The 14925-nt window shown below is 39.1% G+C and overlaps 3 protein-coding genes across 3 annotated transcripts; all 3 read left to right on the top strand.

Annotated features, from left to right (window-relative positions):
* Positions 1-3587: 3587 nt before the first annotated feature.
* On the top strand, positions 3588-4659 carry LOC118797288 (claudin-4-like). Its single transcript, XM_036556597.1, has one exon. The coding sequence runs from the start codon at positions 3629-3631 to the stop codon at positions 4340-4342; it is 714 nt and encodes a 237-aa protein (XP_036412490.1). The 5' UTR covers positions 3588-3628; the 3' UTR covers positions 4343-4659.
* Positions 4660-11070: 6411 nt separating this feature from the next.
* Positions 11071-11907, top strand: cldnf (claudin f). The gene has a single exon (XM_036556726.1). It carries the CDS (start codon positions 11120-11122, stop codon positions 11867-11869), a length of 750 nt encoding a protein of 249 aa, XP_036412619.1. The 5' UTR covers positions 11071-11119; the 3' UTR covers positions 11870-11907.
* A 1540-nt stretch (positions 11908-13447) lies between these two features.
* Positions 13448-14811, top strand: LOC118797287 (claudin-4-like). The gene has a single exon (XM_036556596.1). It carries the CDS (start codon positions 13618-13620, stop codon positions 14245-14247), a length of 630 nt encoding a protein of 209 aa, XP_036412489.1. The 5' UTR covers positions 13448-13617; the 3' UTR covers positions 14248-14811.
* The last annotated feature ends 114 nt before the right edge of the window (positions 14812-14925 follow it).

Raw genomic sequence — 14925 nt, 5'->3', positions numbered from 1 at the left:
AGAAACCACTGAATGTTACTGTTGGTTTCTGATGGTTTTCTAACGTGTTCTTAAATATTTCATTGATGGGTCTTGATGGGTTGATGTCACACTGTAAAGAATCCGGTAACACTTACCATGAATACCATGTCAGTAAGCATCTATAAGCACTTTCATAACATGTTATAATGCATTCATAAAGTATTACAAACATGACTATAAATACTAAAGTAATCACAATATATACACTGTAAAAAAATGGCTTGTCAAATTAGCCTAAATAAATACTTTATGTGGTAACAAGTAAATGAACTAGTTTAACTCAACCTAAATAAATACTTTGAATGAATGATTCTTTCAGTCAATGTAATTTTTGAATAAACTAGTTTTATTGCTTGTTACAACATAAAGTAGTTTTTTGGGTTGATCTGATGAGCCATTTTTTGCAGTATAGCCGTGTTTATTGTACATTATAAACTGCTAACATCATGCATTATAAATAGTGCCAACGACGTCAGTCCCAGCTTACAGAGTGTAAATTAACCGTTGTGTGGTGTCAATGTTGTTGTTACTCAGTGGTCTGGTGGATCCTCCACATTATTGGTTTTTTAAATCAATACAGTCAGAGCAATTTATGTAAAGACACAAATGTTTAAAATATCACAAGTGTCCAGCATAGGGTTCTCCTTTAGCAGCTGTAGCCAGTCAGCAGCCTGTCCATCTTCACACACACACACACACACACACACACAGTGAGTGAAGGACACAGCACCTCCACACTTTTACTCCCTAGATGTTCACCCACATGTGTAATATAAATGTGTGGGGGGTGAACAGAGTGAAGGCACTGAAAATGGACTATTTTATATGTTCTTCACAGAAAATGAGCAAAGGTGAAGAATCTGAGGTTGAAATAATAATAAATCACATCATTTTTTCTTTTAGTAAACATTGAAAATGTAAAAAAGAACACACAAGGGTTAAGACAAATAAGTTTATTTACACCATGGCATTTCCAATAATTTTAATTCTCATTGCTGGTTTTGTTAGGGCTGGACCATCTGGGCTCTGTTCTAAATATTTAGATGCCCCAAACAAGCTGTCCAGCCCAGAGTTGTTACTACAATGTACTTTCCTTTACCAGCTCTCTCACTTTAAACACTGCATTACATCACAGAAACCCAAGTACCCATCAGGCCCCTCCCTCTGACATCACACTGAGCATGAAGTTACTGTGGAGTGAATGCATGCAGAGTAAGAGGCAGGTTAGGGCACTTTCAGAAATAAGGTACTAAACTGTCACTGGGGTGGTTCCCTCAAGGTAACATCTCAGTACCTTTAGTCAGGGAACATAACTGTACCATAACCCACTGATATTATATTTTCTACTCCAGGTTTTTTATTTTACTGTTCTGTTTTAAAACATTCAGTTATGAAAAGGTACAAATACAAACTTTTCACCTGGAAAAACTTATTTAAGGTTCACAATCAGACCTTAAAACCACTGTTGTACCTTTGAGGGAACATTTACATTGTTTGTACCTTGATGAGTGAAAAATATACCTGCACAGAACCTTTATTTCTAACAGTGTAGAGTGCTATCATTGTAATTTGCTCCCTCACTGGTTCTAACATTAACCACTAGAAACCCTCAATTTGTAACATCACTATTCTGCACCACAGTAATGCTAATTTCTGCTAGCATTCTATTGGATATGCCGTGTTACGTTAGCGCCAAGTTTATGGTGGTGTACATTGACTTTCCCAACATTGGGTGAAATACTACTGATGGCAGCACTATAGTTTAAACTCTGACATTTGAAGCTTGTAATATGCTTTACTTTGTATGTTTTAGTGTTTCAGTAAATCATTCAGCTTGAAGCTTCACTCTTAATACTGGAGGAGTCTTTAGAATAAAACACGCCTCACATTAATTACAGCTGACAAATACAACTTACAAGCTCATATAGCATTATTAACACTACTTACAGTGCATTAACAATTTATAATGTATAGTATGCATGGTAATAAAGTGTAATGCATTTTTATAAATATTTATAACCATGTTTATAATGAATAAACAGTTATTAGTTATTATGAATGCATCAGAATGTGTTATGTATTTGTTCATAGGTTATTTTGGACATGGTATTTCTAGAAAGTGTTACTAAGAATCCTAATGGTTTATCCCCACTACCCATCACGTAACCTAACCCTTAAAGAACCCTCTTTTATAGTAGTGTAGTGGAAGGCCTTCACAAAAGAGTAGAAGCTGTTACTGCAGCACAACTATTAAAACACTTAAAGTAAAGGTGAGTTAAGATGAATCGTCAAATGTCATAAGTAGACTTCAGGAAGAGCCAATTTACGGCCAACAACTTCATCTTCATCTTCATCTTCTTAACCCACTTGATCCAGATAGGGTCGCAGTTGCAATAGGGAAAGCAGAGAAGCCCAGACGGCCCTTTCCACAACTTTCAGCTCATTCTGGGGGATCCCAAGCTGCTCCCAGTCCAAATTGGAAGTATAATCCATCCAGCAGGTCCTGGGACGACCTAAGGGTCTCATCCCAGTCAGCCGTGCCTGGTAAACCTTCAATGGGAGGCGGCCAGTGGGCATCCTAATCAAATACCTGAACCATCTTAACTGGCTCCTCTCAATATGAAGTAGTAGCAGCTCTATGGCTTTACTACTATGATGATGGCAAAAATGCTGGTCCAAATGTTGCATATCGGTAGAAAAGCAGCAGGAAAGACCTTTTTACAAATATGAGGCATTCTGGATATTCACTGTAAGTCCATTTGTGATGCTATACAGCTTTCTCAGTTATTATGGAATCAGCGACAGCTTTGTTTCACCATTAAAAGTTATTTTTAAAGCTTCCTATAAATAGTTTGAAACCTATAGAATAATATGATCAAATCAGAACCATTTTATACCTGTATCTGCAACAAATTCAGTTTTGTATTATTGAAAATGGCATTTTTAAACTTTTGAATGGGACTATGAATTTTCTGGAGACTTGCGTACAGTTTTTCATAGAAATTTGGAAGGATATTTTTCCACACCTCCAAAGTTCAGTCCTAGAAATTGGAAGTTGGTTTAGCATTTTCAGCTTCTCACCATCCAAGTAGTCCTAAACACACTCAGTGATGTTGAGGTCTCGATTCTGGGATGGTCTGTCCACTGTTCTGAAAACACCAGCAGCTTCTTTGTTTGATTTGCAAACGTTCTTCTCCTGTTTTTCCACTTAATTATGTAAGCATATTATCTTATATGTAATCTCCTGACAAACATCTCCTGAAAAATGAACTTGTACTCAATAGGAATGAAATGAATGAAGGGTGGTCTCTGACTTTTACTGTTTAATAAAATAACCACCTCATAAAACAACAGTAACGGTTCTGATGGTTCCAATAATGATTCAAACTTTGGAAATAGATCCAGAAATGAAATCATGTGCCTGTAAGTCAGCTGACCTTGAGGTTTTGGCTTTTTCTTTGTCAGCGTTCTCTGAGGTCAACTGGGCTGTTTGTGTTGTACACATACTCCTTAAGAACCATCAGGGTTCCAGTATCGAATAGCAGCAATTGAGCAAGACGAACCAAACCCCACTACCCGCAAGCTATAAATACCGAAGACCTGCTGAATGCACATCTTTTGCTATCTGAAGAAGGTTCTTCATGCATTCTCTTTGCTGTGCTGGGTTGTAGAAAGTGAAAAGAACATGGCGTCTCAAGGTATTCAGATCATCGGCATTGTCGCGGCCTTGCTAGGCTGGCTGGGGTCCATCGTCACCTGCAGTCTGCCTCAATGGAGAGTCACGGCCTTCATCGGCCCCAACATTGTGACAGCACAGATCATCTGGGAGGGAATCTGGATGAGCTGCGTGGTTCAGAGCACCGGGCAGATGCAGTGCAAGGTCTACGACTCCATGCTGGCCCTCAGCTCGGACCTGCAGGCCGCCAGAGCCATGATCATCATCTCCATCTTGGCTGGCATCTTTGGGATTGTGGTGTCCATGGCTGGAGGCAAGTGCACCAACTGTATTGAGGATATGCGCAGCAAAGCCATGGCGTGCGTCACTGCTGGAGTCCTGTTCGTAATCGCCGGCTTGCTGTGTCTGATCCCTGTCTCGTGGTCAGCCCACACCATCATCTCAGACTTCTACAACCCCATGATGTCTGAGGCGCAGCGGAGGGAGCTGGGGACGTCTCTCTACATCGGCTGGGCGTCTGCTGGTCTGCTGATGATGGGCGGAGGACTGCTCTGCTGGAACTGTCCTCCAAAGGAGCAGCAGCGCATCTACAACCCCAAATTCTCGCCCGTCAGATCCACCACCACTTCCAGGGAATACGTCTGAGAGACTGGAACATCCATGTTAGTTCACTGACTTTCTGTTTCCAGCAAGGAAAATCCAAATCACTGTATATCCGTGATTCGTGTCATTTAGATTTAGTTTGGTTGAAGCGTCGAAACTGGAATGACCAATCAGCTCTGTACTGGAAAAGTGCATGAAAATGCCGTTTTCATTTACCTTTTTTCAGCAGTTGATTAAAGTACTCCAAGTGCACCTCCCTATCGCTGCTGCCGGATCAAAACCTCGTATCTGCAAAATGGTAACTTTACAGGAGAAGGACAAAACATACTCTACTTTTAATGAAAGTCAATGGAACCAGACTTTTTTAAGAGTAATTTTTGGGCCATTTCTTTTGGTCCATTCATCATGAAATTTACACACAATGTAAAGAGTAACAGGCATTTTCAAATTATGTCAAAAACTGAAAAACAACAAAAATGGAGATGCAAGGTTTTGTTCCAACAGTAGCGATATGCTTTATTGAGAAGTGACCTCTGCCAGGGGTTCCTCAAGAACTTAACTGCCTGCACTGTGAGTGGAAGCAAAAAAAAACAACAGGCGCTTCACTCTTATATCGCTAATCGGGCTTGTGTATGACTTTTATTTAATAATGGCTCAAATGCATGATGGCAGATTTCACTGTTCATTAAATGAACAATGTGCCCATCCCAAACTAGTGCTTCTGTCATTTAATGGGGCAAAATGTGGTAAACTGGACTCCAATGCAGGATTTAATGCTTTAAACCCTTACATGTCCAGGGCCTGTCGGTGGGCCCAAAGTTTGATCATATACTTCTTTAACCTAAGAATAGCTCAACCAGCTGAACAATTAGTCTGATTATGTAATAAGTCTTGGATTTCAATAGGTTAAGTAACAATGACTGTATAGTTTTTAATAATAGTCTGTCAGAACAAAATCTTGTGTCTCCATTTTTGTTGTTTTCTATTTTTTGACAGAGTTTGAAAAGGCCAGCTTTATGCTCAAATTTCACATTGAAATTGGTCCAAAATTGAATGAAAAAAAGAATATATGGTACAGTTATCTTTCTTTCACAGTTAAGAATGTTTTCGAGAATGGTTTTGCTTCTTTTGTAAAATTACTATTATAGAGACAAAATTTTGTCGTGACAGCACTGATATAGAAATATATACACTTCATATAAAGAACCATGTCTATAGGAGGTTTGGTACACCATCATTCAAAAGTTTGGAATCACTTTTCATGTTAATAATCTACAATCTTAAAAAAGATGGTTCTTTGAGGGGGGTTCTATATAGCAGCAAAAAAGGGTTCTTCTATTGTTACAAGCTTGACATCATAATAATAGAAGAACCATTGGTTCTGGATAGATTATTCATAATAATGATCTACACTCTTAAAAAAGACGGTTGTTCAAGGGTGGTTCTTAAGTAAAGAAAAAGGTTCTGTAAAGCACCAAAAAGGGTTCTTCTATTGTTGCAAGCTTGACATCGTAACAATAGAAATATTTTGGTGCCATATAGAGCCCTTTTCAAAAAGGTTCCATATAGAACCATCTACAGCAGTCTGAAGAACCCTTTCACCATGCAAAGAACCCTTTGATCATGCAAATTGTCTCTACCAAAGAACCCATGAAGAACCATCTTTTTAAGAGTGTATGTAAATTAATATACAATAATGACTAAATTCAAATTTCATAAACTAGATTTTAGATTATATGTTTGATGTTTTATTCAGTACTTTATTTCAAACTATTAATGACTCAATGTTAATGTTTATTTACAAGGTTATTAGCCTTGAGATTTAATGGTCACATTTAATGAAATACAAGGCTTACTGAATATTCGTTTATTAATTATAATTTCATTTTTGATGTTAGGTTTTTATAAATTTATCCACAGGAAAATTGATTTTATATTATTTAAAACATTGATTCCAAACTTTCAAACAATAGTACATACCAAAAAATCACTAAAGCAAATCCTGAAAAAATATCCTTCTGCTTACTTTTGTATCCCGACTGACCGTAATTCTGTATAAACACTGGGATGCTAACTGTTGTATTCTGAATTAATGATCTATATATAGACTTGTATGTAAACTGTCTATATTTTGTAGCTTTGCAAGGCTGATCTGTGCCAGTAAAGAAATAAAATGTATTTTGTAAAATTCATTTATTTGCTGAAGTATTTCTTCAAAGATTTCTTTGCTGATGGCTTTCCTTTCTCGTGTCGGTCACTCTGTGAGGTACGATGACCTTTGGAGAAGCCATGCTCATATTTATCTTGAGATTCTGGTTTCTGTGTTTGTTGTGAGAGCGTGACTGTAAATAAACTCTGACGAAGGTGTGGATCCAGTTCTCAAAACGATATGCTGTGCCAATGAAAAGCACTTTATTGGCCAAGAACAACTGTTGCACCATTGCTTACAGTACTGTGTTACCAATATTTAGGCCTAATTCAGGCATAACAGGTACAGACTGCAGTGCTTGATTTGTTGTTTTCGTTCGTGTGTGAAGACTTTGCCCCGTTTGACTGAGTTCAATTGAGAGGTATAAACAAATATGGTGATGTTTTGTCTTTGTAGAGCTGCCTGTTGACCGCCTGCTCTTCAGCTTCAGTGCACAGTGTGGCACAAATTAGCGAAGCTGGTGTAGCAGTTTGTCAGTGGCTGAATCTGGCTTTTATACCAAAACAGTGCACTGGTTGTCCAGTATGGAACTGTGCACGCATGGCTGAATCTCAGAAGGCTATTTAAGGTTGGTGCAGTGTAGTGGGTAACACCTCTGCCTTCTGTGCTCTAGACTGGGGTTCAATCCCAGCCTGGGAATGTACCCTATGCTATACCAAGAAGAGTCCTTGGGCAAGACTCCTAACACTACCTTCACCTACCTGTGAAAAATGATCAAATTGTAAGTCGCTCTGGTTACGCTCTCGTAATGTAAATGTATTTATTAGACATGATGCACTTAACGGGAGCAGGAGCCACTTTTTTTAACATGTAGTGCACTATGTAGGGAGGAGGGAGCCTTTTGAGATTCAGCCAGTGTTTTGATTAGGACAGCATTATTTTGAATGAAACAGCTTTATTATAGACAGAGCTGACTGTAGGGGCTGCGTTTCACGTGCAGCGTGAGCACCCATGTTGCGCTTTGGCCGAACATGAGGGGCGATTCAAACGTACAGTGTGAGTCACCAAAGAACACGATTTATAAATTGGCACAGTTTATGCCTGGCTTATGTTTTAGCGATGGCTTAGCCAAATAGTCACAATAGTCACAGTTCTGGATTCTGGCTTTTGTGCATGAATGTTGATCAACTATCTGGCACATTAGGAACGCAGGCCACAATAGGCCTGGATGCCTTACAGCTGAGCAATGTTTTTCCTCCTATCTATATTTGTGGGCCAGTTCTTTGTGCTTATTTATGGGTTTATTTTATTAAAACAAATGATTGGACATTCCATTTTATATGTATCATAATAATAATGAAATTACTGAACCTTTTCTAAATGTTTCAGTAGTGAGTGTTTTGGTGGTGACAGTTTTAGCAGTTTGAGCAGAACCCAAAAACACAGCCAGTACATGACTAACACAGCACTGAAACACAAAAAAATGACTTAACTTCAAAAAAATTGTGATGATTCTTAACTTTCCACACTGATTTTCAGAGTCTGGGACACATTTACTTCAATGGGATCTAACTGCTCACCATGTGGCCATGAGGGAGGTTCCACCTACAGACTAAAACTGTCTTTTACTAGTGACGTGAAACATGGGACAGCATTTTTATTCAACTAATGATAAATGTAAATCGTTCAATGTCACGTTAATAGGAAAAAAATCTTCAAAATATTTAAAAAATACATAAAATTGTAAGTATTATTTTCCCAACTGTAAGTTTAGGGATTAGGTTTCGGGACAGACACCCACCAATAGAAAGAGCCCTATAAATTATGATTTTGTATATTTTTAGCTGATTACTATCTCTATTAATGCCTTGTGTTTAAATAGATCAGAACATATATCTTGATTCATTGAATACAGTTGACAGAAGAGGAAAAATGGGAAGATTTTTTGTTTGTTTGGTTATTTGTTTTGCTAAACTAATCTTCATTCATTGTTTAGTTTGAAGATTTCCAATGTAACTGAACAATCTGCTCCCTTTAATGGAATAAAATGGGCTGAACTGTGAGCCAATGAAAGCTCTCAAACGGCCGTTTGGAGGTGATAAGTTGTTTGATTAACCTGATACCAACTATGCAAATGTTGTTGTGGAGTAGCAGCCATTAAGAACAGCGTCACACGTAACTGGTTTCTATGTGTCACCTGTGAACTCCTGCAGAACTTCATTACCTTCAGTATCTTAATGAAAGGAGAGGAATCAGAAAAAAATATTTCATAATTAATCTACTGATAAAATTATACATTCTGAGTATATTATTAACTTGATAACAACATTAATAACAAAATACTCAGGGGTCATTCTACAGAAACGTCCATTTTTGTGTTCCTAGCGTTTACAGGTATGTTACACTTGAAAAACATGTTAGGGTTACAATTTATTTATATTTTCAAATAAATTAATAAGTTATTTTAACAATTACACCTTCTTGATCCATCAATTTAGCAATAATGGTTTTTAAATCAATTACCTAGAATTCCAAGCACCACAGAAGTGCTCGTCCCCACAGTCATGTGTAAAGGGTGAGGCCATATTTTGAAGTAAAAACATGTTTTTCTGCAATTTTAACTACAATAATCTATACATGACTATGGAATATATGCATTAAATGACATAAAGAAAACAAAGGCCAAATAAATATTATAGAATATATAATGAAGGTTGTTGTCCCCAGGAGTCGTGTCACTAGTGTTACTGTGTAACAAAAAATCTCTTATTTTAAAATAAAAATCACACTGATGACATCACTTGACTTCTTATTACCTGTTTTATGAGGATCTATGAAGAAAAGCACATGGTGAGTCCACTGTGTCTTTCAGTTATCAAACATTTTCTCATTTATCTCATGAATTCATATGAAGCTTTTAGCTGAAGTCACTGGTGTGACCGACTTTATTCTGAGGTAATTGTGAAAAAATAGAATACAAATGGATTAAATTACATATTTTAGTGGACATTCCATGATTGACAACATGTGGTTTGATGCTCTGTAGCAGCCGTTTTGTAAAATGCATTGTTCATTAAAAATGTCTCTGGTGTTACCTTTCTTACATGTAACACCAATGAGGATCAGTAGCACCAGTGACTCCTATGGAGAGATAGAAAAGTGGACATTCCTGTAGAATGACCCTCATATTAATAGATTTGCTGCTTTAACTCTTCACTGTAGAGGTCCAGGATTCACTCTCAATTACCAGGCACCCACTGTGTTGAGACTGGATTCATATCTCCCACCATAAATGTTCATCTCATGACTTCTGTGATGACTCACTTCTGTTGCGCAATCACATGCAATAGTCTTACTTTACTTTCAGTACTGCTGTAATCTTTTGATCACCAAAAATGTTCCTGTGACGACTTACTCAGACTTTGTTTGGTGAAATGACCCATGAGTCACTCGTTTCATGTGAAGATGTTTTAGAACAATGTTTTGTTGCGTCTCCTTCCACAACATGCTTTGTGATCTGTATGGATGCCAGTTGACAGTGTTTACACTCCTCCTTCATTTTTCACTGCAGAAATGAAGCATAAATACCATTTCGCTGTTATCGGAACAAAACCTTGTATCTCCAAAATGGTAACTTTACAGGAGAAGGAAAAAACCTACTTTACTCTTAATGTAAGTCAATGGAACCAGACGTCTTTCCAAGTCATTTTGGGTTGTTTGTTTTAGTCCATTCATCATGACATTTACACACAATGTAAAGGGTAACATGTGTTTTCAAATCTTGCCAAAAACTGAAAAGCATCAGAGGTTTTGTTCCCACAGCAGCGATTACTTGTATAATATGTACCATGTAATACACTAGTGAGAAGAGAAGGAAACGTTGTGTAAGGCTGCCTTACAGGACACACATAACACATGCATAAGGTGGATGAAATCACTCTGGATGGTGAAGCAGAGTCTGATGTGTGTATAATGTCGCTGTTTTAACCCTTTGCTGGAATATGAAGGCCAAACAGCAGAGCAATAATATCAGGATTTTAGGTGATGTTCCAAGCCAAATTACTCACTGATGCTGACATCACAGCTTGATGACATGATGCTTGCTTGTTAGTGGCGGGTCTGCTGACTGTCCTGATATGTGGATCATGTTTGTATCTTAAACCATTCTGAAGTTATGAAGGCTATGCCATTTATATCATAAAACATCTTATGTAGCCTGACATGAGTTGTTTATATGCTCAAGTATTGCTTTACAAATACCCTGATTCAATGTTTTTGCATGTGTTATGAAACCCCTATGCCTTCAAATCTTGGACCACTTTTACCAGCATTCAAACAAGGTAAAGAGCAGCTGCTGTTTTCAAATGCTGCTAAAAAGTTGTGATGTGACAGTGATGATATGCTAATGCTAACAGTGGTGGTATCTGTTTGCATATGCTTTAGTATTTGCCTTAGTCAAAGCAGACTGGGGGGGGAAGCGTGAGCTTGTTTTAATTCAGAAGAATGCTGACAGTCTCTACTAGGAACTTGCAGAATCTGGCTGGTCTGGAAGAACCGGCCTCGCCCGTGAAAGTCCTCCTCTAACAGGCTAGCACTTCCTGCTTGCTGCTCAGATGTGACAGTGCGAGGAGCCTCAGTCGCAGCAGCTCTCAGTCTCAGCTGGCTTCAGGATGGGTAGGATCGCTAAGGAGGTGTCGGGTCAGACCCTCTGCTTCATCGGTTTTGTGGGCACGTGCCTCACCTGCGGCATCCCCATGTGGCGCGTGACCTACTACATCGGCGCCAACATCGTGACGGGCCAGATCATCTGGGATGGCCTGTGGATGAACTGCGTGATGCAGAGCACGGGCCAGATGCAGTGCAAGATAGAGTCCTCCATCATGACCCTGACCCAGGACCTGCAGGCCGCCCGCGCCCTCACCGTCATCTCCATACTGGTCAGCTTCATCGGGGTGCTCTTGACGTTCATCGGCGGCCGATGCAGCAGCTGCCTGAAGAACGAGTCCTCCATGGCCAAACTGGTCATCTTCGGAGGTATCCTCTGCATCGTGGCCGCTGTGATCTGTTTAATCCCCGTGTGCTGGTCGGCGGCCTTCACCATCTCCGATTACCAGAATCCTCTCGTACCCGCCACGCAGAAGAGGGAAATAGGCAGCTGCATATACATCGGCTGGGGCACCGCGGCCATTCTTCTTATCGGAGGGATCATCTTGTGCACCTCTTGTCCACCAAGAGAAGACATATACCCAAATAACCCCAACATGTATCCCTACCAAGGGCCGATGATGGGACCAGCGGGACCCTACATGCCGGTCAAAACATATGCGCCCAGCGTTGCGTATACAGGGACTGGAACTTATGTTCCCAACAAGCCATATGCGGCTCCAACATACTCAGCCGTACCTGGACAATATCGATAAGCCACATACATTACATGGACTCCTGTTGCTGTAAACAATGTTCCAACCTGGTAATATTTGTACAGTAGCCAGCATTCAGCTTCAGTGCTGACCTCTGAGGATGGATCTTCAGTAAAACTTGTTTAGCAACTTTTATTAAGTTCATTTTTCTGATGGTCAAGCTGCAAATGCCTGTAGAGTATTTGTTTGTATATTTAAGCACATTAAACAGATTAAAAGGCTGATTCGTATATAGTTTTGTGCTCTGATGTTGTTATTTTGCTTATTTTCATTGTTGCTAGTTTTAAAAAAATGCTTTTGGTGGAAAAGTTGTCCTCTCCCGCATCATTTGTCAATAAAGAAAATTTTGTATTACAATTCTGTGTGCATGCTTTGTTTAGTTGCTTTTCAGTCAGGAGTCCAATAACATTTTTTTCTAAAATTTCTGCCTAAATTTCTTCTGTCTGTAATGTTGATGAGGGTAGAACAGTGAAAAATCTGAAAAAAAAAGTTTCTATAATAAAAACAAGTTTTCTTTGGGGATTATTTTGCCTCACAAAGCTGTGCGTGTATCCCTCCGCAATAAACTAATTATAAAACATATGTTTAAGCTCACAGCTTATCACAAATCTTTCATGAAACAATGTCTCGGACATCAGGCATTGCATTCATAAGTATTTGTGTATTAACTTTTCTGTGAGGGAGCTTTCAGAGGTGGACGTCTGGTTTCCTATCACCACCACTGCAAACAATTCTGACTTTGTTTACATCTTAACTATTTAAGTATTCAGGAATTTGAAATTTTCCTATACAAATTCTTCTAAATCTTTTGTAACTACTGTATCATGAGTGATTATGCTCAGACATTGTTGTTGTTGTTGTAACATAAAGAAACAATAAAATGATTTTATTCCAAAGAAATTTTGGATTTCTTTTTTTTTTTTACTGGACATTTCTTATAAAATGTTCACAAAGCATAAAGCTGGTGTTGTTAAACAGAGCAAAAAAGTATGACAGCAAAAACCTAAAAATATATGAATAAAATAGCCTAAATAAACAAAATAAACATTATCATATAAAATGTTGCTTACTTAATATAAAACACTATGAAAAACAATACGTGATCCCACTGCCCTGAACAAGGCCAGTGATTTTAATGTCTGGACCGAAACGACACTTCCGTAATTATGTCTTTTATAAACATGACAGAAACTTTCATTTCACACTATCATTCCATAATAGGCTAATTATTCAGCTGCTACTATAAATTATTAAGTTATTACAATGTAATTACTGTGTAAATCTGATGAAGAGAATAATGGCTCCTTGGAGTTTGAGTTAACATAGTAAAAATGGTACAAAAAGTGTAACTGAATGAGAAACTTAAATTTACACAAATATATCGTGTTGTTTTTGTAAAGTAAAATGAAAATACTGGTTAATTTTCCCATGATTATGTCTCAGCCTCTCCCTTCCGCCTGAACGGGGCTTTCTGTTGACGCTTTGGGTATTGGGTATACATTTCTGGCCTGTTTACTTTCAAATGCCTTGTGTTTGATGCGCATCTCGTCGAAACTGTTCCTGAGGAATCCTGTCAGGCCTGAAACCAAACCTGCAAACTGGTTTCTGGTCTAGCCATTGGCACCTCAACTCCACCCTTCCAAAAAGACCTTATAACTTGAGGGGTAGAAGGACGTGTTTCATTATTCAGCCACTGCAGCAGATCGCAGACGAGCAGAAGTGTCCTCTCTGAGCAGAACAGAAGCAAAATGGTATCCATGTGTCGCCAGATGCTGGGCTTCGCCCTGGCTCTTATTGGTTGCCTGGGGACCATCATTATTTGCGGGCTGCCCATGTGGAAGGTGACGGCCTTCATCGGGGCGAACATTGTGACGGCGCAGATCATCTGGGAAGGCCTGTGGATGAACTGCGTCATGCAGAGCACGGGGCAGATGCAGTGCAAAATCTACGACTCCCTGCTGGCGCTGCCCCAGGACCTTCAGGCGGCCCGGGCGCTGGTGGTCATCTCCATTGTGGTGGCCGTGTTTGGGATCATCCTGGGAATTGCCGGAGGGAAGTGCACCAACTTTGTGGACAATGAGATCAGCAAGGTCAAGGTGGCCATCGCCAGCGGCGTCACCTTCATCATTGCTGGAGTCCTGTGCCTCATCCCCGTCTGCTGGTCCACCAACACCATCGTCCAGGACTTCTACAACCCGGTCCTCACCGCCGCTCAAAAGAGGGAGCTGGGGGCTTCGCTCTATATCGGCTTCGGCGCTGCTGCGCTCCTGATCCTCGGTGGAGCTTTGCTCTGCACTTCTTGCCCACCCCAAGAGGATAAACCTGTCTACAAGTACTCCCAGCCACGATCCACCGCCACCAGCAGAGCGTACGTCTGAGGATCACTAAGAGGTAGCACCTCTGCTGGGAAAGAGGAGATGGACATGAGATATGTAGATGTTTGCTGGGACGTGTGAATGTACTCGTGTGGACTAACATTTGCAGATTTATAGTGATAATAAGTGTTATTAATGAAGAAAAATGTATGCAAATGTTGGAGGGTGAAATTTTATTAGGTTAATTTCACCAGAAATTGATGAAATATTAGCTAACCATACAAAGATTACACTCCTTTAAACTATAAAGCTGTAAAATGTCTTTGATTAAAAAATATGGACTTTTTTATACAGTAAGTACGCTGGTTAACTCTCACTCAAGATGTACAATTATATACATATAACGTATACATATAACATATAATGTATAATTGTTATATTATACTGACTATTCCATGTGATTGTTACATTCACAAAAAATGAACAAATGTGAGCTCTGTGAAGAGCGTAACTGTTACCTTTCACTCAAAATGTAAAACTGTCTTTTTTATTTATAGTTTAACATTTTCTTTTCCTGAACTGTCTCTGAAGGAATTTTGCACATAAAAATAAAATGTTTGAACATAATTCATGGTTTCATGTCTTTTTATGCTCAATAAGACAGAATTTAAGTTGATGAATCACCAATAAACCACAGATAATAAAGGCTTTTAAAAAGCTACAGTACTCGTATGGCTGGTT

Source organism: Colossoma macropomum, unplaced genomic scaffold, assembly GCF_904425465.1.
Source record: "Colossoma macropomum unplaced genomic scaffold, Colossoma_macropomum, whole genome shotgun sequence".
NCBI lineage: Eukaryota > Metazoa > Chordata > Actinopteri > Characiformes > Serrasalmidae > Colossoma > Colossoma macropomum.
This window is presented reverse-complemented; position numbering and strand designations above follow the sequence as displayed.

What these genes read in the sequence shown, in the direction of transcription:
- cldnf (XM_036556726.1), top strand. Translation starts at nt 11,120, where the DNA reads ATGGGTAGGATCGCTAAGGAGGTGTCGGGTCAGACCCTCTGCTTCATC.
- LOC118797287 (XM_036556596.1), top strand. Translation starts at nt 13,618, where the DNA reads ATGGTATCCATGTGTCGCCAGATGCTGGGCTTCGCCCTGGCTCTTATT.
- LOC118797288 (XM_036556597.1), top strand. Translation starts at nt 3,629, where the DNA reads ATGCACATCTTTTGCTATCTGAAGAAGGTTCTTCATGCATTCTCTTTG.